This window comes from Hippocampus comes, unplaced genomic scaffold (assembly GCF_001891065.2).
Source record: "Hippocampus comes isolate QL1 unplaced genomic scaffold, H_comes_QL1_v1.1 scaffold155, whole genome shotgun sequence".
NCBI classification, from domain to species: Eukaryota; Metazoa; Chordata; class Actinopteri; order Syngnathiformes; family Syngnathidae; genus Hippocampus; species Hippocampus comes.
Genome location: NW_017804967.1, coordinates 1,452,643 through 1,479,619, shown reverse-complemented (window position 1 = coordinate 1,479,619; position 26,977 = coordinate 1,452,643). Strand labels below are relative to the sequence as shown.

The following is a 26,977-nucleotide window of genomic DNA, read 5'->3' as shown; positions in this document are numbered from 1 at the left end:
AAATGTGTGTGTGTGTGTGTGTGTGTGTGTGTGTGTGTGTGTGTGTGTGTGTGTGTGTGTGTGTGTGTGTTTTAACACCCCGGACCCCCTTTATCCAGCACCTGGTGATGAACAGGTCCACATGCACCACACCAGCCTCTATGCTAATGCTAATCTGAGAGGGTGTAATTAATGGTTTTGAGGAACATACCTCAAGTTGAATGAAATGGCTAATTTTCATTTGGTCTGAAATAGTAGGCCGCTTCAATATTACGTTGACTCTGTAAACAAGACAAATGTCAGACTTGGCTTTTGAAGATTTCTGAGCTCCTGACAAAACACGGCATCTACCCCAAAATCACCTCTGTGTGTTTTGACCAAATATCCAATGTAAATATTATATAATAATCTTCATGTGGTTTTTTTTTTAGGGGGGGGGGGATTTACGCTACAGCTCAGACATTTTCACAGAGCTGTAATCCGAAAATTATCCAGCAGACCAAACGGGTTGGTCACTTTGAATTTTGGTTTAGCGTATCGTGAAATGTGGGTCAGCCTCCAGCTAACTCCTCAAAGTTCCCTTTTGGAACGGTTGAGACTTGCTTTAGAAGGCGAGGCAAGGCAAGGCAGCTTTATTTACACTATATAGCACATTTCATAGATACATTTAAAAAGTGGAAGATATTTAACACTCTTTGAAGGCGTTGAAATTGACATTTTAATGGCTTGTATGCAAATAATTGGCTCTCTTGACTAGAGTCACTTAAGGCTTCATCCCATATAGACACACAGAAAGCTCCTCTTCCTAATTCCCCCAATCTACTCATCCAATCACTAAAAATACAGAGACAACTCACAGACAGTCGGATCTCATACGATTCACTGGTACTAACATATTTTTTCATTCACTACTCCTAAATAAAAGTAGTAACTCTAAAGTTGTGTTAAATAAATCAAAGAGAAAGAGAATAAGTTCCGACTGTAAGTGAGGCCACAAAGGTATCTGAATTTGATTGGCCGAGCAAGTCGGGGGGTTGGAGGGGGCACGCCCAACACAATTCAGGATAACGGGGAACGTGAGCCAGCAAGCTTGTATTGGAGGCATAAGCACACACAGTGACTTGACAACTGAAAAAAAGACATCGATGGTATCATCAATTAATGTACATCAACTCAACTATAGCGGCAACTACAAAAAAAAAAAAAAAAAAAGGGAAGTTGGTGAACACCTACACTGGCATGCCTGCCCAGCCATGGGCAGCCAAGTGTGAAACAAAAAAACTGTTTCTCCACCGATGGCATGATAAGGTTGGGTGAAGATCAGGAGCCACTTTCAAGCAATGGCCAGTCTACACCGTCTGAAATGCTATCACACTGAAACAACCCCATCCTCCGCGAGTGTGCCCTTTTTCTTCCGTCCAAGTCAAAAGGTAAGCAGAGCTGCACCGACTACTGTTGGATGCACAGATTGGCTTTCGCCAGCAGCAGTTGTCTTGATTAAAAACAGAATGCCACTTCAACGTGAATTATATACCCAATGTTTTGTAAGCCACCTATTTTGTGACATCGAAAGTTGAAATTGACAAATGCACTTCAAGTGTAATCACAAGGCACTTGAACGTCTTCCTCTATTGTCTATTGAAGACTTCCAATTCACTTCCCACTTGCACACGCTCAATGTGCACTTTGGGAGAAGAGAGAGTCGACATCTGTTCGCTACTCTTGGGAAGACGATCGATGTGATGAGAACAATAGAACACTTGATATGCTTTCCTCAATCAATCAATTATTCAGTGTTAGACACACAGAACTCACACCACTAAAACTTGTGGATGGTTCATGAAAGCCGAGTCCACTCCTTCACATCAGAAAAAAAAACTGTTGCCTGGCAACAGTGTTACCACAGCTCACAGGAAATTATGGCAACATCCACCAAATGTCAGCAGCATTATTTTGGACGCTGCGCAGTCCAACAACAGCTCAGATGGGATGCGATAAGTGGGAGTGAGACGAGGAAGAGGGGAAAAAAATGTGAAAAACGTCAAAAAGTAAATATAGTTTCATTGAAATACAGTACAGCAGTCGGGTTGGATTTAATGTTGGCAGGCATCATACTAATCCTGGTTTTCCAGAAAAAATCATAAGCTTGTGTGTGTGTATGTGTGTGCTGATACCATGTGACCTCAAAATGATTTGTGGATGAACTGGATTTGGTCCAAGTGTGAATTTCTGTGAGAGAGAAAATCTGTCTGTCTGGCTTATCTGCCAGGAAAGGGGCTGCAGGGGGTCATAATTCAATCAGGAGACAAAACAGCAGCCGACAAACAACAGGATGGGAGCTCACACCTGGACTCCAAAGATACTGACGCATCAAGGAGACCTTTCAATGTGTAACTATCAGAGTTTACACCTGTGTTTTCCCACTTTTATCGAGCCAAGACACACCGGAAAAGGTTACAGCGCACGCACAAACTCAAATGTCACAAAAAGTACATATTGTACACACTGTTAAATAAATGTAATCTCCAAAAAGCACAGTGGTGAGACCTAGAAGTGACGATACGATCTGTCGCTCGGAAGATTTTTTGGGGGGGTTGAGTTTTTTGTTTTTTGCATGTATTTAACAAAACCACATTTCTTGCAATAGTTCAGTAGCTTATTGCTAACACACAATGCAATACACCATAGAAAGGCTAACAGAATTAGCATCCAAGTTGTGGTAGTTATAACCCCAGAAGCAACAGAGGCCCTATTTTCAGTCCCAGCGCAAGTTTAGAGTATGTTTCAGTCTAACTGTGTGGAGTTTTCTTTCTTTTGGTACATTGCTAGACTTTGTACAGGTAGACTTGGGCGTAACGGGGCGTTTGCGCCATTGTGGGATGAAGCATTGCATTTTTCTGGCCGATCGTGGCGGAAGCAGTCACGGCACATGACATTGTGGAAAAAGTAATCAACTGGATGGAGTTTGTGCATGAGATTAGCACGTGAACTGCAAGATTTCCCCTTGCGGATGACGTAGTCAGCCGTGCATGTGACGTGGGCAGTTAGAGACCGCCTTATACCATGATCGTGGAGGCATTAATCATGGCAGCACAAGAAAAGGTCCTGAATACAAGATCGATAGAGGCTGGGGTCAACCACCAGGACCCCAGGTGCAGGCTGTGCAACTAGGAAGCGCCACAGCTGGTGCAGCAGATTGCAGCCGAGTGTAAGAGGCTGGCCGCAAGGGACACATGGAGCGGCATAACCAGGTAACAGGACTAGTGTACCAAATATGGACTACAGGTTCCAAAATCAAGATGGCATCCACCTCCAAAGGGGGTTGAGAACAACCATCCCAAAATCATGTGGGACTTCCAGATCCGGACTGCCAAACTGGTGATAACCAACCAGCCTAACAAAGTGGTGGGGGATAAACGTCAGAAGATAGAAGACAGCAGTTGTGATCGATGTAGAAATCTTATATGATAGAAACATCCGGAAAAAGGGATATGAAGAGCTGAAGAAAAACCAATTGTTGAAGGAAGAACTAAAGAGTCAGACAGTGAGAGCATGGAGAGTACTTTATATACCATCTTAGCATTTGATTTATTCTTCTTTTTCCTGTCAATGTGAAGGGTGGGGGGGGGGACTAGAGAAGACTTTTTTGTTTCGTTTAAACGCTCACCGATTTAAACTTCGCGGTCTTTCGGCGAAGCTCTACCCACTGATTGAATATCGTAACAGGAAGTCACCCCGTCCTCTGGTGCAACCCACTAAGTGGCGTGTATGACTACATTTGTTCTCTCACATTTTCTCATCGTTGCAAAGGCCTCGAGTCACATGTCTCACACATGAGTGTGCATATTCATATTGTGGAGGTGACCTAAATATGCGACGGGCGGGCAGCATGCCGCCTATACTGTAGCACATATTGGGGAACCACATCACGGTACCTTAAGGTAACGGATGCCTCGGGCCTCCTGATAAGGCCGTAAAACCATGTGATCCCTCACGGCCAATGAGTAAAGTATGTTCAGAAAAAATATATATTTGAAAAAGTAACATTGACAAATATAATACTTATCAGGCTTGTAAGCACAATATTTTTCTGGTTTTTAAAAATCTGAATTTTTGAGTGTTTCAATGAGTGCCCTATCAAGGATTAAGCAGATTTGTGTAAACTGCCACTGTGAGCCTGTCGTTAAACAGTTAATAACACTGTGGCCTTACATCACCCTCCTCAGCGCTCTCATAATCCCATAATCATCCGTACATACAACAGCGTGATTATGCTTATTGTTATCGTAATAAGCAAAATTGCACTTTTTGGGAAAATGCGCAGAGTTAAGTACTGCGCTGCAAATGACAATAATAAACTTGATGTCTGGATAGATGGGCAAATAAAATGCATATTTTTCAGAAATTAGACTTTCAACCTTGTTTAATTCAATAACAATATTAGTAAATCACATCATTGTGATTTGTGATGCAAAGATTGATACTCTGCAAGATTCGCATGAGCTCGATGCAATAACGTAACACTGGCCTCAACTGTGACTTCTTTCATCCCTATCTGTTCTCCTTCTGAATTTAATCAATTAATTAACTACAAATTGAAGAATTATTCAAACTCACTTTCTGGCGGGGAAAAGCAGACTGCACCTGGTAGCCAGCTGATCACAGGGCACACATACAGAGATTTGCATTCATACCCTTATATGAGTAGGAAATGAACCCATCCTGGCTGCACTTAAATCCGGCGAGTGTAGCGCTACAGTACACCACCCATGACAACCTAAATATATAATTTTTCCATTCCTTTTTTTTTTTTTACTTGACCCAATCAGATAAATGATTATGTTGTAAATATGCCACTGTTGTAACTCAGAGTGCAACTTAATAGTTGCATATTATGAATGCATGATCAGCCATTAAGCACTTAGCACATGCAAACATGAGGGAGAAAGGACCTGGGGGTGGGGTGAGCGGAGGTTAGTTGGGGTGGGGGTCCGGGCTCAACAGAACCCTGCAGGCTATATAGCTTTGTTTCTTTTATAAAAGGAAATAAAAACGGAGTCGGGAAAAAAATTATAATGGCTGGAGGAGGATGCTGCTCCACTTCTAAAAATGAAACCTAGCCCACCAGCACAATCACCCCTCCTCCTCTTCCTCTAGCATCCTTCATAATGTATTAATCATGAAAATCATCCTCCAAAAAGAGAAATGAAATTCTATCAAAATAATTTCAAAATGAGTCAATGAATGCTATATCTTACCTCGGCAGTTTCCTCTGTAGGCCACGATACACACGATGGATTCGAGGATGGAAGATGAGGAGAAGGAGCAGGTGCAAGGGTGCACATCGACGCCCAGAAAAACACACACACGCACACACAACGAAGCGCTTCTGTTAACGAAACAGGTTCCAAACGAAAGCAGAGAAGAAGCATGAAATAAGGCTCACCCGTCTTTACCGGAATCCGGCTCTTGTATCGGATGCTGGCCGTCATGTCGACCGCTCAACGAGATGCGCCCCGCTCGGCTGCCACACGCACACGCAAGCAGCGAGAGGGAGGGGGAAAAAAAAGAAAAAAAAAAAAAGAGGTGAACAGTCAGGGATGAAAGCCGTGCCCATCGCCCTGGCTCAGCCAATCAGCTCACTGAATGGCCAACAAGCAGGAAGTGGATTGAGAATACTGACGGTATTCAAGAAAGTCAAACGTCAACGTTCTTTATTTTAGCAGATACAATACAGAACAAATTAACAGGTTTCGACGCTAAATTGTGTGTGCAAATATATATATATATATTATATATATATATATATATGTATATATGTATAAAAATAAAATTATTACACTCGCTCAAGATTGGGTCACTAATAAGAATGCTTTATTTAATCTATTTGTTACTCCAGTTTTATCATGCGTCACTTTTTATCCATGCGTATCTTTTATTTGCTCTCCATATTGCATTTATTTTGATATCCACGGTCTTATTTTATCGCAGTCCATGTAGGTGACGTGTTGGGAAATTCATGGATAGTCAGGCACAGTCAGTCAGATTACAAATTTACAGTAAAGTCCAGATACTTCAGCAGCCATGTGCGAAGAGAGCTAAAAGAAAACATGAATAACAAGGAAGTCGAAATGTTTATTGTAAACAATGTTTTATTGCATTGGAAGTACATTGGGTCAGTCATGTTAACGAGTGCACATTTGCATGACGGTATAAAATCAGTGATTACATATTCTATATACGAGTCTGCAAAACAATATTTTTGACATGAAAATACCAAACTGAATCCTGCTCATGTGATGCAAAAACTGGCCAAAACCAAAAGTCCATTAAGTGGTACCTTGACTTCAACAGTTGAACGTTGTTCTGTGACCACGCTAGTGAGTATTGTGATATGTTGTCTGCCGTTTGTGTTCAAAACAAAAGTTGTGTAAAGGTTTAAAACAACCATGGCATTAAATGCTTATATGTTTTATCAGTCTGTGGTGTTTGGTTAAATACACGTGTTTTTTTTAAATGTTTAGTTTTACAGCAAACTTGGAATTGCAACAAAGTGATGAAATCAAACATTTGGCTTTTTTGGGGGGGAATAATTATTTAATATCTGCTGATAGTTGTAAACTTTGCTGCCCCATCTTGCGTTAGTAACTCAAATGTTTGCACTTAAGACACCAAAAAAATTTTAAAAAATAAAACTTGGGCGATTAAGGGCTTGTATCTTCACAACTTTGTAAGTAGGGTCATGCTAAAGTCGAGGTACCACTGTATTGTTAATAGGCTTTTGCTGAACATGAGCTTTTGTCATTTAGACACTGACGTCATACGCCTTATAAATACAATAGAAGCAAATGGCACTAAAGCACCATGTTTGGGGGTAATATTGTGATTTTTATTTTTGTAGCAGCCTCAGAAATTTTTACGGATGTATTAGGTGGCAACATTAGGCAGGAAAATGACACCTGTGATCATACTGTGTAGTGTGTGTGACTTGAACAGAAGCAAAGAAATCACCATTATTGGGCGCTCATAAGAGTGCTGCAATGGACTATTTTTAAGACTGAACAGAAAAACCTTTGGTAAACATGAGTATGATAGTACTTACTATCTTATCCGACAGTCTGACAGACCATACTGTGTACCATATGAACAGACTAACAGAATTCCGCCAATGAATTGTAACTCACTGTAACGACACAATATAGATATTAAAATAATCACAAAATTAAAAGGTCATAAAATGATGGCAAGTGCGAAGGAAACGTGGAGGAGTAAACAACTGACGGATCCTGAAAACACATTTGCAGGTTGTATCGGGTGACAGCATGGGGTGTGTATGTGTGTGTTTTCACTCGTCGGATTTCATCTTCATCTGTGCCTGCATCCGAGCGATCATCTCCTGCATGCGTCTCAGCTAAAGGAAAGTCAAAGAGCAATACAAAATGATGATGATGATGAAGGCAAAGGGAATAAATATAATTTGGAAAAAGTAAGCATCCAGTCAAAGCTCCTCGGCTATCTGCTGCCATCTTGTGAGGAGAAAGGAGAACTACATAAGGGACACGTAGGAATTTTTTTTCCATTGGATTAAAATTTTCCCCCCCCACTACTCAGTAACAACAAATACCAATTTGTCCTTGTAATCCTCTTTTTAAACTCTAACTTCAAGGTCAAATTAGAGTTAGACAAATATTCTCATTAAGTACAAATATGTATTTCCTATTACATTAAATCAAAGGCACTTAAGTACATGCGTCACCCGAAATGCAAAATGACATGTATTGATGGTTTGCATTGTTCTAATTTTCATTGGTGCATTTCAACAAAAACAAAAACACTATGAGTACCACAAACTATACAAACTAAGGTTGGATTTCAAGAAGGCCATTGTCTGAGCTTTTTGTCTTTTTCCAAATGGAGGTCATTCCCACCATAAATGTGGGCCAGGACATCCGGACAGGAAGTGGGGTCATCTACTGCCCTACGTATATAATTTTGTTTACAGTACGCTCTGATTGCAGCTGCCCGCTCCAGATTGTAACACAAACAGGATCATCAAGGATCATTAGGAAGTTGACTGTTGCCAAATGATGTGCAAGGCCGCATGGGCCAAACGTGTAAACAACACATACATGAGAAACTCATTTGACGACTGCACGTGTGTGTGCGTGCCTGTGTGTGTGTGTGTGTGTGTGTATATATACCTCCGCCTCTTTCTGTAGCAGTATCTGGTCTTTATCCATCACATCCTCATCCACAGCTCTACGGGGAACCAAATTTTCCAGGATTAAACGTGGAAGCAAGCAGCAGCTGCGCGGCGGTCAAGTGACATAAAAGCATTTTACCTTCCGGCTCTCTTCAGCCTCTCTGAGCGGAAGTTCTCGTAATGCAGGTCCTGCGTCACCTCCTGCAGGTCTTGCATGTGTGTCCTGCAAGAGACACAGGATACCGGTGATTAGGTTTTCAGAAGCTTGCGGGGGTGGGGGGTGGGGGGAGTAGTGCTCTGAGGCAAATTTCTGAAGTCGATGGAAGAAAGTTTGGGTCGTTTTTTTTGAGACTCACACGAGCATGGTGCGCAACTTGAGGAAGTCATTGTGTTCGGGGTTCTCCACCTCCACGACACCCCATGGGTACAGGCGACCGCGGATCTTCTTACCCTTCACCTCGATCAGCTGGTTGGAGCCAATCACAGCAAAAGGAATGCTGGCCTAAGCAGAGGAAACACAGGTGCATCTCAATTAAATGTGACCGTTATTGGGAATTTAAATACATTTAGATCACTAGTTAACCCTTTCAGGGACAGCGGTTACTACAGTGGACAGCTGATCATGTGATCAGGTTATGGGTTAGCAATATTTGGTGCATGAAAGGGTGAAAACAATCACATTACTTTTGCCTTAGGAACCTCCGCGAGCAAAATCCTAATCGACAATGCCAACCACCATGCATATGACAACAAATAGCCATGTTTCAGTGTCACAACCCTTTAAGCAACATAAAAGGTGCGGCACCAATGTAGACGCAAGCATGTAAAGGTGCCGTGAAAGAGACTGAAGGTGAATTTTATCACCAGCAGGTGGAGACAAAGTTACAGCCTGGACCACTCACCTTGAGGACTCTGGTCTGCTCCTTGAACTCCTCATCCTCGTCCGAGTCGGCATCAGGTAGCTGATAGATTCGAATTCCGTGCTCTGCGATCTCATCCAGGATCTGAAATGCAGAAAGAGGGCCAGCCGGCTGGGGTCATGACCACTTTGCAAACACTCCCTTCTCCAAGCCTCTATGATCCCGAGACAGAGTCAGATCAGATGTGGAAACCCCCCCCACCCCCAAAAATGTTCCATAAAACTAATACTCCACGGAGCACCTACACATCCACAGTGAAACAGAAGTCTTTGTTTCAAACCCGCTGGCGCTTGTGCCGAAAATACAGTTGCAGTCGAGAGCCGTAAACAGAGAAGAAGGAAGCCTCACAAGACCAATAAGTGGGTGGGAGCACGTATGCATGTTGTTGCGGCAACACACTTAATTAAAACCCCCGTGGAGGACACTAGTGTGGAGAAAGAAAGGGGGTGGAAGGTGAAAAATAAGTCGCCTGTGTATGTGTGTGTGTGTTTCAAATCGAAAACGAGTCATAAAAGAGTCAACTCCTCGTAGTTTTCCATTCAAAGGCCGCCGAGGCCTGAAACGTCTTAACACAAAGGGGCTTTTCTTTACCCTGACCATGGGACACATGTCAGTATTTATTATTTTAAACATCAAGGCAGCATTTGTCTTTTGTACTCCCGGGAGCATACTGTATTGTTATGTAACGGAGCCAAGAAACGTCAAGACTTGTTTTCCTGACTTTTGGGGACACTTTCATGTAGAGGTGAGTATAAAGGGACAGCGGTGAGTCAGCTCCCATCCCGGGAAGCTACAGCGGGTTTTCCTACGAGGAGCAGCTCCTGTTTGCACACTTGTTATGGCTAAAGCTTGTTTTCTCAGTGAGGCATATGTGCATAGGGTACGTGTGTGTGTGTGTGTGTGTGAGTGTGTGTATGTGTGTTTTGTGTGTGTGAGACAGAGAGGGTGGGTTAGGTATTGTTAAGCTGCAGATGTAAAAACAAACACGCTTTGGAGAACGTGACACAAGACCAGGGCTTCTTCTCAATGCTTCCAACATGGAAGGCGGACCAAGACGATTTTGGTTCACGCTGTGACTGGATAGTTTCGGGAAAGTCTGCCATCAGCGAGAAAATAAACATGCTTCACACAATGGCAGGAAACAAAGAAACAAACAACAAACCAACAGTACGGTAGTTCGATAGCGTGGACACGGGGGATTTGATTGGACTCATTAGTCTTCTTGACAGGATTAGAGTCGAACAATTCACCTAACAATGTGATAGTAATTGCTTTGACTGAAAGAAAAGCAAAACAGAAATACACTGCAGTATAGTCAACCGTCACCAATTCATGAATCAAGGAAGCATGTTTTTAGGGGATGGAATCTCCCTTGGCTGTGTGGATTGTGAACTATAGCAAGCAGAACACCATCCTGGATGGGAAAAGGCAAAGAAATTGTACCAGCAGTTCTCGACGGTATGCGTAACGCATTTATTTAAAGGGTAAGATGCGTTTGAATTTACATTAAAGTTTTTGGGGATTGATACCACGATGGGCGAGTTGTGCACAAGCGTCTGTTGTTGTTGTTGTTGTTGTTTACGGGAGAATGATTCGCGCTCAGCGTGACGCCGACAGGATAATCATGAACAGGTGCCAGGATCGCGATCCGCCTTCCTCCAAATCCTTGTTGACTCCTGCAAGTTTTGCTACATCCCGCTTGCTTCACCACACTCTCCTCCTTGTAGTTTTGTATTTTTGTTGGCACACAGTTGGCAGCGGGAGCCATCTTGATTTTATGACCATCCTGTGCGGCTACAAGACACCCCTCCCTCGCCCCCACACTCACTCCGAGCTGTTATGCTTGGCCAAGCAACGCAACTCGGTGTCGTCAAGGCGGCGAACAATGCCCCTCGAGAGTCAACCTCAATATTAATTAGAAAAGGAAGCCTGAGCTTCTGGTTAACAGTGTAGCATTCAAATGAAGCATTGTGTGTGGAAAGATATCCATGCAGAAATATTAAGGGTGGAGGCTGATATTTTATTAAGATTTAGTTCAAATCCGGTAAACTGAAGCCAAAAAAGAGGTTACTTAAGACCTACACGTAGAGCTAGGAATGCGGTCAACAGCAAAACCTGCCATCAAAATAGAAGCTCATCATTAAAGCGATCAACTATTTAATTCTTTGTTTTCCTTCTCACAAGTCAAGCCACAAAAACACCACCAACAAACACCTTCTGAGGGATTACAAAGAAGAAAGAAAAGAGAGCAACACAGGACTGTGATAAACAGTGACCACACACACACACACACACACACACACACACACACACAACAGCAAATGGTTGAAATCGCAGTTGTTGAAGACAGAGGCGAGCCTCCTCTGGCCTGGCTGACCACTGGGAACAATACTTGGAAGTAGAAACGAGCTCGGGAGCACTCTTAGGAAATCAACAACGCTGAGAGCGAGAGAAAGAAATCCAACCAGAGGGGGGGGAAAAGAAAAAGGAAAAAAAAAAGGCACACTTGAAGAGTTACAACCTTCACTAATTACTCTCTGCAAATGTACAGAGCAGCTCTTCATCTGCCTCCAAATCCACTTGCTCCTGAGGAATGCGCAACACAAAAGAGGAAAGGAGCAAGAAAAACATTTGAGAAAAGCGACTTGAAGTAACATTTATGTAACCTCCAAGCTGCCTGCCAGCTTCTGCAGAATGCCGCGGGGTTAAAAGCTATGCATCACTTTGTTAGCATGTGTACCAAAATGGACTTATTTTGAGGTTATCCAGGGGGCAATATTTGTGTGCCAGCTCGAGAGTAATGTGTCAATATGGAGAGTCTTGAAAACGACAAACTGAGATAACACTCTGAAAGAGCAAGTGAAAGAATGTTATATTTTTACATGAATCACATTTCACTGATTCATAACAGCGGAGTGGCGTTTACACTGTAAGCTGAACTGCCCATGAAAAATTTGAATACGAATAAAAAGAGTCTCTGTCCACAATGTGCTCGCTGTGCTCTTTGCATTTTTTTAAAAATGCTCTTTCTTTAACGCTATAAAGAGGGCGTCAAATCCCTGAAAGTATTCATTCGTGTCAAGACGGTACTGCTGACCTGATACATGTCAATGTTACCTCAGTTTGGATATGAGAGAAGTACAGCTCTTGAGTGTAAAATATAGATTTGAGCGAACCTCACGTGGATTGTGAGGGAGAGAAATGCCAACACGATGGAGCTCGTCCATGTTTAGGCACCGCACACTTAAACCGTGTAAACTCATTTTTGTTGCGGGCCACATTGTAGTTACGGTTTGCCTTGGAGGGCCGTTATGAATTTTGGGAAACCATATAAAGGTTTCATCACCTCCACATATTACAAACACAGCGCACAGCAAATTGATGAGTAACTAGTTTTAAAATCAGGAATCAAGAATAATGATTGTGGATTACATATGACAATTTGAAATTTTGGCTCAGACTTTAGCAAGCATCATGGAACTTGACATGCTTAATTTGCTTTCGCGGGCCACATAAAATGATGTGGTGGGCCAGATCTGGCCCCCAGGCCTTGACTTTGACATCTGTGGTGTACAGTATGTATATATGTACTGTATGGTTTAACTGTGATTGGCTGGCAACCGGTTCAGGGCACATAAAGAGACAGACAACCATTCAGTCTTGTACTCACACTGTCACTGAGTTGACCCAAAAGCCCTTTCTCAGTCTTTTTTTTTTTTTTTTTTTAAATAGTTGGAGGTGTCCAAAAAGCAAAATAATTAGCATCATAGTCACTGCTCTATTTGACGTTTTCACCAAAAGCTAATTTTCTCGACTTTTTCCCCCCCAGAAAAAGGTTTCCAAACTTTTCAGGCTCCATTACACAGGTGAAATCTAACCCAGTTTCACTTTTAGTTCAAATTTGTCCCGTGTAGTCAGCCCCGGGGATACACAAAAAGTGTTTGCCTGTAACCAGGAAACAATAGTCAGGCTAACAGTTGTCCCCCAGGAGTCTTTCGGAGGATGAAGGAGCCTCAACAATACCCGATGATGACCGAGTGGCCGCGTCTCACACATAACTGGCCGCCACCTCACTCTCTTGATCTCCTGTAATCTGGCGTCAAGTCTTGGGGAAAAACAGTCGAGGGGAGGAGCTGGTACCATGAGTGATTTTTTTTTTTTTTGTGTCTCCCACCCATCTGAGCTGCACAGGCTCAAATAAAGTGGCACAGTAAGAAACAATACCACTGTGTGCACAGGACTTAAGATTCTTCACGCACATTCCAGATAGATCCCATCAGGGTCTGAAGGACAGTTCAGACTGGAACAGACCGGACCAGAACAGCTGGATTTGTTCTAATGGAAAGTACCGAGGAAGTCGGTGCAGCCACGGTAACGTCGAGGGTGTCACATGACTTTGCCGCGTTCAACGTCCTCACACACCTCAATCCCTCCCATTGTCTTGCTGGAGGTCTTAGCACTTTTCAGACCACCCATTTTTTCCTGCGATCAAAGAGCAAGGAGAGGAACAATTGAGCTATTCAAGTGATCTCGTGTTAAAGGCAGATTTGGAAAGGGGACAGTGTGAGGCATGCAGTTTTTTTTTTTTTTTCCCTACCACACCGTCACACTCCGCTGTTGGTCACCAAATCGAAAGGGTCTCTTGAGTATAAAAGAGAGCCTGTGGTGATTCCTCAGGAAGAAGAAAATTGTCACCAGACAGTGGGTCATTCTGTGTTAAAGAGAAGCTTACTTGATGAGGAAAAGTGCTTATTTATTGTTTTAAACTGGAGAGATTTGTCTTGGCACAATGACTATAGCGGGGTACAAAAAGAAAATGAATATATCCGCGTGTTTCAAACAGTGGCAGGAAAGAGAGCCGGTAAGGCCTCATACACTAAAAGAGGACAAGGCAGAGCAGGGGAGAAGGTGACAATGCACAGTTCAACTAAAAATGGAGAAATGTGTAAAGTTTGTTTTTCTTTGTATGCACAACATCGTTGAAGAGACCAGGGATGGGCTTAGTAACTGAAGAATTGATCATGAAGACTTTTGTCACTTTTATTTATTCGTGTTGACGATTTATTCCAGTTTGACGATTTACTGTACTTTTAAAAATTCAAGAATTTTTTTTTTTTTTTGGATGGGACTTCTAACCAGAGCACAATATGATAGGCTCTGCGTAGAGTTGAGTCAATGAGCCGCCTCTTTGAAGTTATTTGTCTCTAATTAACTTTTATTTCCTCTTTCACGGTGAGCACAGAGGGGAAGGGCGAGCAGTTACGCACAGACGAGGTGGAAGAAGGGAGCAAGACGAAAGACACACTGCAAACATGGATGCCTGGGGGGGAGCATAGCGATATCGCTCATTTCTACGGTGTGGTTTTAAAGTCGTTAGTTTTATGTTGATTTCTCCAAAACAAATTGATATCAATGAAAATGCAAGCTAATATAATTGCACTGATTTCAAACAAATAAATAACATGTTTGTGAAGAATGGAACATCCCGGACGGATGAGCCCTCTAGCATGGTACACGTTTCTTCTGTGCCAGCGACTCGGGTGCGCGTGAGCGATTTACAAAATGGATGGATGGACATTTCTTCTGTACCAAATATTCCAAATATAGATTGTAATTAATGGGAAAAACGATTTTATTTTGATATTGTTTTTATTTAGCCAAATGGTTCAAACAAGGTCATTTCAGAGCCGTAATTTTAATAACGTCAGACCTCGAAATTAATATCCCTTTCAAAACAATACCCTATCATAAAACTGATGGGTTATTTCCCCCCCATCTTCCAGTAAGAAATGTTGCCAAATGTCCATCCCTACAGAAACATAAACCTCTCGCACAACTTTAATTGTCTGAAAGTGAAACCTGTGGAAGACGCACATCAAGACTCATCAGTCTTTACATAAGTTCTTAGTCTTTAAATTTACCCTTCCAAAAAAAAAAAAAAATAGCCAAAACTTCCGCCTGGTCTTTTCCAGCTCAACAGACAGACCAGACTGTTGAAACAGCTTTAGTTATTGTACTCGAAGAAAACAGAGGCTGGTACGATCATCCTGGACAAAAATGTGTCCCTGCGGGGCCATAGGATTTGTTCACACAGCAACACATGCTCGAGTGCTTTGGGGAGACGACATTGAGGTAGACAATGAGGGGAAAACTGACTGTGCCCTGGCCAGGGGTGAAATACAGCAGCTGAGCGGCCAAACGTAATGGGATGGGGGTGCCCGGGGGGGTGGGGTGGCGGCGGTGGTGGTGCCCTGTGTTGGAGTCCAGCGTGGAAGGGAGAGGGCCGTTGCAATAAGGATGGGGGAGAGACAAAAAAGGTAGCTGAGAGAAGAAAGGGGATGAGAACATGGAATAGGAAAAGCCAGGACAGAGGAAACAGAAGGTAAGCAGAGAGGAAAAAGCGCACCACAGTTGTCTATTGCCAAAAGGCTCGTGCAGGAAAAGAAGAGATGATGAGCTTTCCAACACTTGCCAAACTTTGGTTTGGGACAGTAGTCTTCATGAAGACAAAGCCAAAAGCAAAAACAAAAACAAAAAAAAAAGAGGGTGTGATCTGGGACAGAAATCCAACATGGATTCTGATAAACACTGGAAGGATGATTTATAAATCTTGACTGCCTTGCATCATCTCGGCTGCCGATTCACTTTTGAACCTTTCCGGTAAAAGAATGTTTGAATGTTTCCGCCAAGCGTTTGATGTTTTGACGGGAAAAACTCCAAAAATGTGTCCTAACAGAATGAGTAGTGAAAGTTGAAAATGACGGGTGAACGGGCAAGTGATGAATACAAACACTTGATAAATATTTAATAACTGTAAAAAGTTTTACAAGGCTGGAAGGAAGCTGACTTCCTGGATGAGCTATTCTCCATTGAATGCACTTGAAGATGAAAGATTTGTCCTTCACTTCGATTGCAGAGATCACGCCGTTAAAAGATCGCTGCAGATGTGTAGTAAAAAGTTACACCGGATTTTTGTGTCCCACCTCAACCAGATGTGCAGTTTCTCAGCTCAGACAAGAACAAAAAGTACGAAAACTGATTGAGACTCAACTCCCCCACACAGGATATGATTGTAAGGCCCCCGGACTGAGAGAGGGGATCAGCCTCCCAAAATACACTTCACTGAGCAATTTGTGAGCAGTAGACCACCACAAGACAATCCCCCCCCCAAAGGAAATTGCCAATAGAGCGGGCTGAGATAAAGAAAAAAAAAAGGAAAAAAAGCAAGAGGTAGGAGAGGGGGGCCATTTCAAGAGAGGAACCAAGTGCTCTGTGTGAGAAGCAAACAGGAGTGAGAAAAAGAAAATATTAACAACAGTAACATTACAACACCCCACACCCCCACCCCTCCACTTTGTCTGTAAATCTGACCTGCTTGAGATAAGTCGTCTCCTGACCCGGGTTGTGACGCATTGCAGGAAATGTATATTGTTCTGTACGAGCTGCTTCCCCTCGCTTTAACAGGAGAAAGTGCATTCCGAGGTGGGAGGTCTCATTTATTAAGAGATAAATGCCTCGCAAACAAAAATCAAATCAAATCCAAAATTTCAAAAAATGAAAACAAATAAATAATGCGTGAGAAATTCTGCAGGGTATGCATCACCCTTCACGGCTGCTGGCACTGGAACCACCAAAGGAAGGAGTGTTGCTGGACTCTGTTCTACTGGACATTATGACAGGATGCACACGTGTTCCCCTAAGAACCACTTCAGCTAATCTGATCCAAACAACCAAATGCTATTTGATCAACTTAAGAGATATTATTATGAGCATGATTTTTCTTATGGAGCCCCAGTTTGTTTTTCCAGAAACAAATTTTCCCATAAGCAATAGAAATACAGTCATCCTCTGCTATACTGCGCGATGAAATACAATTTGTTTTTAAAAATGGGTTTTAACAAACGTAAGACTGTTTAAAGCGTGTGGGAGGGAAATGTTAAGGCTTAAACTATTTTAAAAATGTGTCGTATAAAAACACAGCAAGCATCAGTTAAAGATGAGACTGGAAGAAGTAGCTGAAATTAAAACCGACATCAAACATCACCAGAGAGACCCTGAACTGGAACCTCTAAGAGAGCTGGAAGAAGGGACTGCCTAAAAACACAGCCTCCATTTGTCAATACTACATATTGTGTGATACAGTACCTGCAGTTTAGGACTGAGGTCAGTTGTGACAGGAAACAAGGTTTGCTCAATCCAAATGGCCACAGGAAGGGTTGATGGAGGTCAGTACACAAAGCAACCCGACAAAGTACGATTCGGCTTGAAAGGCCCCTTCAGGACAATTGTACACAATGGAGGAACTTTACATCTGATGTGAGAACCACTCACACCTCCACTGAAACTATTACTGCCCTCCAGACAGCAATAGCGGATGGAAATCTCCCAGGCTCAATTCAAAAGTTGACTTTTGAACTGATCAGTTTGGTAGGGGGGGCAACAATGGTGTCATCTTTTAGTCCGATTCGTCAACAAAATGTATGAACAAAAACTGTTTAACTGCATGTAAATGAACAAACCACAACTTCTTATTGATTACTCAACTTGAACTTTCTTATCGCGATTATAAAAGTCATTCAGTTGAATGTGTAATTTGTGCCCATATATAATTTTGCTTATCTGACATCAAACTGTGACTCGACCTCAAAAACTACTGTACATTTAATCATGTTTAAAGTAATTACAGTCAAAGGGTGAGAGTAAATTGAAATGTTTGTGGCCGTCAAGTGCTACCTTGCAATTCCACAAAATGCTGCCTCAGTGCTTTTCAAGCAGTCGTGCTGTGGAAAACCTTCGGCAAACTAAATTTCCTGTGAAAGTGAAAAGATTCCTTTGAGTTGGTGCCCTGATGCCTGTCAGACCACCGGCTCCGGGGCCTGAATGAGGCACAGGAGGGGAGGTCTGAGCTTTGAAGAGGTAGCTGGGGTGACTTCCAATTAAAAAGCTCCCAGGTTGAAAAAGTAATTTATGTCGGAGCGTAATCAGCGGCAGGAAAAGCCTGCGATGAATGCGATCAGCTGTGACGTGTGTATTGTCCTACTGCGTCCTTCCACCTATCGTCAGCAGGAAACTTGGGAGCGTGCAAGCGGCCTGACACTTGGAGGTGCTCCAAAAGGAAGTATGAAGGACGAGCAGAGACTGGATGAAATGAGCTCATCTGCGTTGTAAACACCCGCGTTGCCATACTTTGATATTGTTCCAAAAAACACATAAATCATTGAAATTCCCCAGGGAGGCGCACATTTACTTCCTCGTAAAAACGCAAGCCATTAAATATGAACAAGTGATTGTTGGAACAATTGTGGAGGTGGAGAGACGATAGCAACAGTGTAACGCATCGGATCAACTTTTGTGCCTTACCCGCCTCTTCAAGCGATCCCTCTCCTTCAGCGTCAGGGTATCGGCCTTAGCGATGACTGGAACGATATTAACTTTGCTGTGGATGGCCTTCATAAATTCCACATCCAAAGGCTTCAGGCTGTTGGGGAGCGGGGAAGGATGACAATATGAAAAAGGATTTCAAGGGGGACAAAAGGGCAGAGAGAGCTCACGTGATGACACTGAATAATGTAACAAAAAACAACTGACTTGAGGCATTCAATAGCTTTCATATAAAATAAAAATACAAATCAGGGGAGAGTAATACTTTTAACGCCATTAACTGTAATCTCAGTGTCAGATGACGTCAGCAAGTATTGACTTACCCGTGTCCAAAAGGCGATATGAAGTAGAAGCAGCAGTGGACCCTGTTGTCCACTATGTGGCGTCGGTTGAGGCCGCTCTCGTCGTGGAGGTAGCGCTCAAACTGATTGTCAATGTACTGGATGATGGTCTTGAAACTTCACGGCGCCGTGCGGGATTGAAAAAGGAAAGGCAAGTGAGCAGGGGCGACCACTTTCGCCATGGAACCTCAAGATTCAAATTCGCATCACATTCACACTGATGGACAATCTGGAGTCTTTAATTAAGCTTAACATGGAAGTGGGTCGGGGGGGGGGCCCAGGGGCCAGTGCAGAGGTACCGCCAGCTCCGGCCTCCCTGTGTGGAGTTTGCATGTTCTCCCCAGGCCTGCGTGGGTTTTCTCCGGGTACTCCGGCTTCCAACCACATTCCAAAAACATGCATGGCAGGCTGATTTAACACTCTAAATTGACCCTAGGTGTGAGTGTGAGCGTGGATTGTTGTTCGTCTCTGTGCGCCCTGCGATTGGTTGGCAACCGGTTCAGGGTGTCCCCCGCCTACTGCCCAAAGAGAGCTGGGATAGGCTCCAGCACCCCATGCGACCCTTGTGAGGATAAGCGGAAAATGGATGAATTGATGTAGACGGGGAGAATCTCCACACAGGAAGGCCTGAGTCGAGACATGAACCTCGACCCACAGAACTGCTAACCATTAGTCCATCGTACTGCCTGCCAAGTACCCAATGCGTCAAAAATAATGAAAAGAATGGACTATAATCTAAATACGATGTCATATTAATATGTTGATATGATGAGACCTTGCAAAAAGCAACAGTAATTGCCCTTTGTGAGGGTCATAAAAGGGTCACTTGTATGAGACTTGATAGTGTGAAAATGTTACTTGAAACACTGTTTGCACAGTTAAAAAGATACCATGACTCTTTACAAGTCGGAAGTCAATTGGCAATGCTGAACAGATTATGCTTGATCTTGGAAGGTTTCACTGTAGCCTTTTACAACAGGACATATCCCGTCATTAAAATGATACCTTGTTCCACATTGAATTGCCTGATAACGATCTTTTTTGGACACATTCACAATATGTTCTTGTAACACCACAGGCACGTCAGTCGTGTGGACAAACGGAGGGGGATTTCGTGGAAACGGAGTCAAGGATGAAATTTAAGAAGGGATTTGAGGACCGGAGGTAAGGATAAGAAAGCACACGTTTCCCCGAGATGTTTTCACTCCTCCTTCCTCCTACAAGGCAAACAAACACACCAGTCTTGGCTGTTGATGGCGTCGCCGTAGCCCGGTGTATCCACCACGGTGAGGCGGAGCTTCACCCCCCTCTCTTCGATCTCCACGGTGGACGCCTCGATCTGCACCGTCCTCTCGATTTTTTCTGTGGAGTCGGAGAATGGTTGTCAGGTGTCGAAAACAGAGATAAAAACCCCGGCGATCTCACAATATTTGAACTTTCCATCATGGGTTGTGCAACATTGTCTCAACCGTCGGCTCCACACGGGTTACGTGAAATTGTGTTTTTTGTCATACAAAAAGTTTGGACAGAATGACCCTCGGGGGTGAGGGGGAGGGCGTCTGGATCATTGTTTAAAGCCAAAGTAAGGCATTCCCAGCATTCCTGTTGAAATAATGCTCAGCTGGAGACACTGTAGCAGACATTTCTCCATTATTACAGCGTGTGCGTGCGTGTAAACGCACATGTGTCTGTGGGAGTTTACCTGCGGCGCCAGGAATGTAGCGTTCAGGGTAGAGATCGGTGAGGAACAAGCTGTTTATAAGTGTTGATTTTCCCAAACCAGACTCCCCTGAAAACAAAGAGAGGCAACATGCGGTACAAGTGGTGTGTCAGAAGACCTCATAGAACACATGATAGCAGTTAAGGTGTTTAAAATGTCAAATAACGGTTGCACACACCTACAACCATGAGGGTAAATTCAAAGCCTTTTTTCACGGACTTTCGGTGAACTTGGTTTGGGAGGTTTGCAAACCCCACATAACCAGCTGCATCAGGGAACTGCGGGAAACAATAACCCAATTTATTTTTGAGGCAATCTGAAATGTTAACAATGGCACATTTCACCACCAGCACTTTGCTCGGGCATTCGCACGTATGTGTGGGTCCAAACTCACAGCGTGACTCACCTTTCCTTTTTCTCCAGACTGAGACATTGCTGAGGTGTACAGGAGAGGCCCGTCAAAACTGCCGGTAAAAAGACAAGAGTTGGTTTTCAATCAAATGCTTTCTTAAACCTGCACCTTAATTTTAAAAACGTCACTCGTTCACATTTTATCAAGTTCTTTGTTTCCTAAACTTACCTCAGTTCGAGGGTACAAAATATAATGGCTGTTTGTAGAATAGATTATGCAATCATTTGATTTACTTTTAGGAAGAAGGCCAAGGGAGTGTAAGAAAGTTTTTGGAATGTCTGGTCCTTACATGTACAGGAGTTGAGAATGGGGGGGGGGGTATGGTTGCACCACGCCTTTGCAGCTATTACAATTTTCCACTCACTCCTGGGAATCTGTGGGATTTTTGTCCATTCATGCAGAAGAACAATTATGAGGTAAAAGGTCACTGATGCTGGATGTGAGAAAGGGCCTGCTGGCTCACAATCTCTGTGGTGGTTCATTCCAAATATGAGCCACCGAGAACTAGAGTGGGCTAAATCCGGAATGTCATTTTTAAGTTAAATTCAGAGATGAAGAGAGAAAAGTCATGTTTCAGATGGGTCCGAAATTAAGGTTAGTGGTTTATTCTAATTTTAACATTTAGGGGGCAATCCAATATTGCACTCAGCCCTCTCCTGATACATTAGTGCAACAAATGGGCCAACTCACATTTCCAAAATGGCAGCGCCTATAAAACCAGGCTTGACCCCCCCCACCCCAAAAAAAAAAAAAATCCCTGATAGTGAAGTTCAGAGGTTGAACTTCACTTTATCTACGAAAGTACTTCTGTACAAAAGAGCTCCATGGGCACTGAATTTGTTCCAAAACCTCCATTAAAGTGTTACAGTGGTCCGTGTGCAGCCTCCCCCCTCTATGACCCTGAACAGACGACAGAGCAACAAGCTGGCATGATAAATTAGCCACATAATGACCGAGCAGGAAGAACAGGCACCATTTTATCATCAACACACTGGCCCTTGACATGTGGAGTGTGATAAGCATAAGAAGGAGGCAGACGGCTGTACGATGCCAAGCAGAGATGCACTCACAGGGGTGGTGGCATGGGAACCTTAACTGACCTTTCCCCAATGGCATGTGACACATCGGTGGGCACTTAGTGGGCACATTTCACACGGTCGAACTGAATTAGACGGTGGCAGCCCGCATATCAACATGATAGTGAGGGGACTATCGATCAAACTGACAGTGCGGTTTCGGCACAGCTGCACGGGAAACAATGGTTGTTTACTCCTCTGCTTCCCAAATGTCTTCCTTTATACGTTGACATGGCAACATTTACCTCAGTCCTGATCGCCAGCACTAGGGGAAGATTTAAAGAGGTCTTTTTTTTCATTCCCATGATCGCACAAAAGTGACAATTCTTTGTCCAGCGACCTTTCAGGTATGGTCCAATGTCATGTGTACCATAATGGAAAGATGACAAATATTGGAAGATTTTACATTTGCTATTTAGGTACGCTTTGCAGCTTTGGACCAGAAAAATACTGTATAAGAGGCTTGCCCATCAATTTTCAATGTACCTTTTAATCATTTGAGCCATGGATGCACTGCAGCCCATCCCAGCTCACTTGGTATAGCCTGGATGGGCCACCAGCCGGAGAAATCCAAGAAGTTGGGTACTAAAATAGCTACCAGTTCCCATGGTTCACTAAAGTACAGTCCACACAATGGAAATTGGAAAGACATCTAAGTGGACTACATCCAGTACGATTCCACTTTGGCACTGTAAAGGACCTTACCCTGGCTGAATTTGGACTGGGCAGTTTCTGATAGCATCTGCTATTGCCAAAGGAAAAGCGTGACTCGAAGTCAAACCAAACAGGTAGGTTGTTATACTGTATATAGTCACCGGTGGCCTCATGTACAAAGGCTTGCATTGCTTTCATACTAAAATATAGTGGACCGCCAAATCCAGAAAATGTCACGCACCAAAAAAATCCATGAGCATGATTCTGTACGCATGCATGAATCCAAAAACATTCCTTTCAATACATCTCAAATCAATGTTGGAGTTCCAGACCCATCCCTTCCCTCTCCTTATATAAATATGCAAATTGGTTGGGTTGACTGGTTGGAATAATCACTTTATTATTGAGTGATTTAATGTCTTTTATTATGTCATGTATTTGCCAGAGTAAATAATATTGAGCATAGTCTCAACAGTATCACGCCAAAGGCAATGAATGATTGTGTTTCTTTGTTAGTGAGCCGCCAACTTAATGAAGAGCCCACACTTGGACACCCAAACTCACTAACACAAAAGTGTCAAACTTCTCCACCCTCTCGGTGGGAACCGGCATTATTATGAGCAGCATTTCAATATCGCAGTGGTAACATCACAAAAGACAACACAACAGGTCAGACAAGCAGGAGGCACACTTCATTAATAATGGCCATTTAATCAGCCAGATCAGTTGAGCTGCTTACACACACTCTCACACAAGTATTAAGAAGCCAGACGAGGAGAGGATTAAACTGAGCCAAAAGCAAAAAAAATGCCACCTTCACTGAGGCCCAACATCTTGGCATGTAATGCATTTACAGTTGTTGCAGATCTATTCACCCTGCGGACAAACCGTGAAGGTTCCTGCTGTGGAGAATGGATAAACACTAGAGTAGTACTTAATACTTATTTTAGTAACTACACTGTCAAGGCATAAAATGGTCTTTTATCTGGAAACACATCATGGGAACCCTGCAGATACTCTATTAAACAAACATACAGGACAAAGAGATGCTTGGCACAGGTAAAGACACACTTGTTGACAGGGGGAGGGGGTGGATTATAAATAATTACTTTCTGCAGGGGGTTTGGGGGGTACCGGCGGTGGACAAGAGTAATAAAGACGTGATATTAGTCTGTAAGCCGTGGTTTAAGCAACACTTAAAAATATGAGCCCAGAGGGCAGGAAAAGGTTCCACAATAGGCGGGATGGGAAAACCTTTCAACCGTGAGGAAACCACTGGGCCTCTTCAGAACACAAACACCGAGTTTAAAGTTCAGGATGGACCCTTTATGGTTATGGGGGGCATGATCGGAAATAACTGAAACAAGTGGGAGTCATACAGCAACAAAGTGATATCCCCACACTTCTCGTCCGCGCAGCTGCTGTCAAGCACAATGAAGAATGCTAACGATGATTAAATGTGAAACTAAATCTCGGGCAGCGGATTAAAGTGCAGATGGACAAGACACTTCCATAAATATGCTTGATGAACAGCATCAGACATTTACTCGGACTACAACTGTGAGTCTTTACACTCTGTGATAAGATTATCAAAGTGTGTCAGAAAGGTTCCAGGACGTTTTAAAACCAGTCTGCCTCAAAACCCGTCAACGGTCTATGGCAGTTTGCTGCCGCGGAATTTATTGGAAACAATTCCTTCCAAAGAACCATATTTCCTCAAATACTGTGCACTGGTCTTCATTTACTCCACTGTAGAGTTTAGTGGGAATTGGCTCTGTTTAAAAGGTGTCCTTTATTTGTTAGAAATGCTTGTTGGGAGTTGTGGAGTTAGACCTGCTGCTGTCCGTTGTTTGGTTGCTGGAGAATTCCTTTTTTTATAGTAGGGGTGGATTCTTGGCTTCTATTAATGTTGTGCAGTAGGAGGTGGAACTAACAGTGCCATGCTAAAGTTTCTGTATGTGACACATCTGTTGAACAGTGCGGCTGAAGCACAAAAGCGAGATTGCCCCTGGAGACCACGCCCATTTTTTCCTCTTCAATCTGTTTAGAAAAACTGAATAGATTATAATGCTCGATATTTATGGTCGCAAATCATACAAAATCCATACTATGGCAGACATCTGGTTCAAGGGGAGGAGACCCGCGACTGTCTGCGGTAATAAACAGTAGTTTGTGCATTGCAGGATTTTTTTCCCACGCGCATTTTAAAATCTGTATGTGTGAACGTCGCTGTGGATGTTTTATGAATCGAGTCATTTCTTGCTTTTCAAAGCACTTAATGGGCCTTGATTCGTCTGGAGAATAACCCAGTCCTGCCGCTTTGTGTGCTACTTGGAACCCTGTAGAATGGGAGGAAAAGCGCCTTCATAAAGTGCAGCGGGTTATGACAGAAAGAGGATTTAAAGACGTTTGTGTTGCTTGTTTCCGGATATTGTCCGCACACAGCATTGTACTGGGTCGTGTTTTTCTTTGTTGAATTCACTGCCGTCCTGCAGTTGTTTCACGCTATTTACGGAGCTAACCAAATCAACGTATTGTGTCGTGAGCCCAAAGCCGGTCCTACCCAATGTGGCCCCCCAAGGCGAGATTGGATATGGCGCCCCCCCGCCCTTATATCCTCCAGGGGTCGCTTAGCATTTGCCTAATGGGCACGCGGGTTCTGAAAGAAAAAAAAAATCGACACTGTTTGGTATACACTTTAGTAGCGTTACATTGTGACAGCATCTATTCTTTTTTCCACCAATCTGATTTTGGCCGAGATGCGTATTACGCCCTGGATTGGTAACTGAATCAAATCTTAGGATTCACACTCATGTTCTTACCCTCGGACAATTTGATGTTTTCATTTCACCAAATAGGTTCATTTTTTGCAATGTGAGAGGATGCCAGAGCAGAAAACCTACGCGAGCACATGAAGAACATTAGACTCCTCACTCCTGCGAGCAGAGAATCAAACCTAGAACATCAGACTGTGACTCTCCTCATGGGGTATTTTTGAAGTGAGGTGTTTTTTTTTTGGTTGTTTCATTGTGACAATGAATTTAACTGAGACACAATATTCACTAGACGAGAGGTTACAATTTCAAAAAAGGAGTGTTGAATTAAAATCGGGAGTTGTGTAAGAACAGCACTCACTATCGCAATAGTCAACATGAATCAAGCTGTTTGTCCATTCACACCACATTGCCAAGCAGGAGGACGCCTCCCCTATGTAGTACGTAATGTCAGACAGATGTCTTACTTGGGGCTCCTGTGCCGCTGAAAGTTAAGGTCGCAGGAAGGAGAAAGGTCAGAGAGCGGTGAAGGATCGGGTGCTCAAGACATCTTTCACGATGCTAACATATTGCCCTTGCGACAGCGCACCGATCTGCGTCAAAAGTTAAATTGTTGCAAAAAAAAAAAAGGAGGCCAGTTGACAGACAGAGATTACATCTCAGTGAGAAAGGAAAGTAAATTTGCACATTTGTACTGACTAAATAACACAAGTACAGATGGATGATAATTCCTCAATAGTGGCCCTCTGCCACATTTCGGACAATGAAAATACATGATTGTTTCCTCCGGTTATCGCGGAGGAAGACATTTACATTTGCGCCACTTTACAATCAAAGGTCACGGATTAATCAGATGCTAGAAAGTAGGAATGTTACACAAGAGGGGATTTGCGCGGAACGTGTGAAAGTCGATCATTTGAATGGGCTGTAGATTAAGCTTTGATGTGGGACTGATTTAGGCGGACAATAAAGTGCGGTTTCCCCACCGTTGTGTATAAAGCAGGACAATGGGATAAAAATGAGCTCTCTGGAAGCCTATTTTCGAATGAGTCGTTGGGTTAACGGCGCCTTCAATAATAACTGGTTACAGGCAGGGCCGTTTGAAAAGCGTGTGAAGGACAGGGCGCTGGCTCTGCTAATGCGTAATTTATGTACAGTACTGCATTGTCTTCACTTGATTAATATCAATCTATTGTTAAATTCATTGATGGTAGCACGGTGAACGAGTGGTAAGCATGTCTTGGGCCTTACTATGCGAAATTTTCTCCACTCCACTCCCACTCTAAAACTATACATGTTCCGGTTAATTGTAGCCAAAATGTGCCCTGCGATTGGCTGGCGACTCATCCAGGGCGTACATCACTTCTCGCTCCCAAAATCAACTGGGTTAGGATCCAGCTCATCAGCAACCCTACAGAGGACAGGCACTATAGAAAATGGTTGACTGCTTATGAAGTGAAGTCCACATAAGATCTCTCTCTCTCTCTCTCTCTCTCTCTCTCTCTCTCTCTCTCTCT

The 26,977-nt window shown here is 43.2% G+C and overlaps 2 protein-coding genes and 1 long non-coding RNA gene across 4 annotated transcripts in view; 1 reads left to right on the top strand and 2 right to left on the bottom strand.

The window, feature by feature from the left end:
- Positions 1 to 5,536, bottom strand: part of septin5a (septin 5a) — a 27,792-nt gene extending 22,256 nt beyond the window's left edge. The window contains exons 1-2 of the mRNA XM_019887255.1: positions 5,426 to 5,536; positions 5,238 to 5,251 (exon numbers count right to left, since the gene is read on the bottom strand). Coding sequence (XP_019742814.1) covers positions 5,238 to 5,251; positions 5,426 to 5,471 — 60 coding nt within the window. The 5' untranslated portion in view covers positions 5,472 to 5,536. The remainder of the gene's footprint in view (positions 1 to 5,237; positions 5,252 to 5,425) is intronic.
- A 550-nt stretch (positions 5,537 to 6,086) lies between these two features.
- Positions 6,087 to 6,820, top strand: LOC109526178 (uncharacterized). Its single transcript, XR_002170280.1, has 2 exons — positions 6,087 to 6,407; positions 6,731 to 6,820. It is a non-coding gene; the product is annotated as an uncharacterized LOC109526178 (long non-coding RNA).
- Positions 6,821 to 6,871: 51 nt separating this feature from the next.
- zgc:63587 (septin-2) overlaps positions 6,872 to 26,977 on the bottom strand; it is a 21,322-nt gene continuing 1,216 nt past the window's right edge. Inside the window, exons 2-13 of one of the 2 annotated variants that reach the window (XM_019887233.1) lie at positions 25,250 to 25,345; positions 20,951 to 21,008; positions 20,723 to 20,822; positions 20,527 to 20,613; positions 20,063 to 20,186; positions 18,807 to 18,941; positions 18,463 to 18,580; positions 9,085 to 9,186; positions 8,539 to 8,684; positions 8,322 to 8,405; positions 8,181 to 8,238; positions 6,872 to 7,390 (exon numbers count right to left, since the gene is read on the bottom strand). In XM_019887233.1, the coding sequence (XP_019742792.1) occupies positions 7,325 to 7,390; positions 8,181 to 8,238; positions 8,322 to 8,405; positions 8,539 to 8,684; positions 9,085 to 9,186; positions 18,463 to 18,580; positions 18,807 to 18,941; positions 20,063 to 20,186; positions 20,527 to 20,613; positions 20,723 to 20,822; positions 20,951 to 20,977 (1,047 nt within the window). In that variant the 5' untranslated portion in view covers positions 20,978 to 21,008; positions 25,250 to 25,345 and the 3' untranslated portion in view covers positions 6,872 to 7,324. The remainder of the gene's footprint in view (positions 7,391 to 8,180; positions 8,239 to 8,321; positions 8,406 to 8,538; positions 8,685 to 9,084; positions 9,187 to 18,462; positions 18,581 to 18,806; positions 18,942 to 20,062; positions 20,187 to 20,526; positions 20,614 to 20,722; positions 20,823 to 20,950; positions 21,009 to 25,249; positions 25,346 to 26,977) is intronic. The other variant, XM_019887222.1, reaches the window with a different exon arrangement.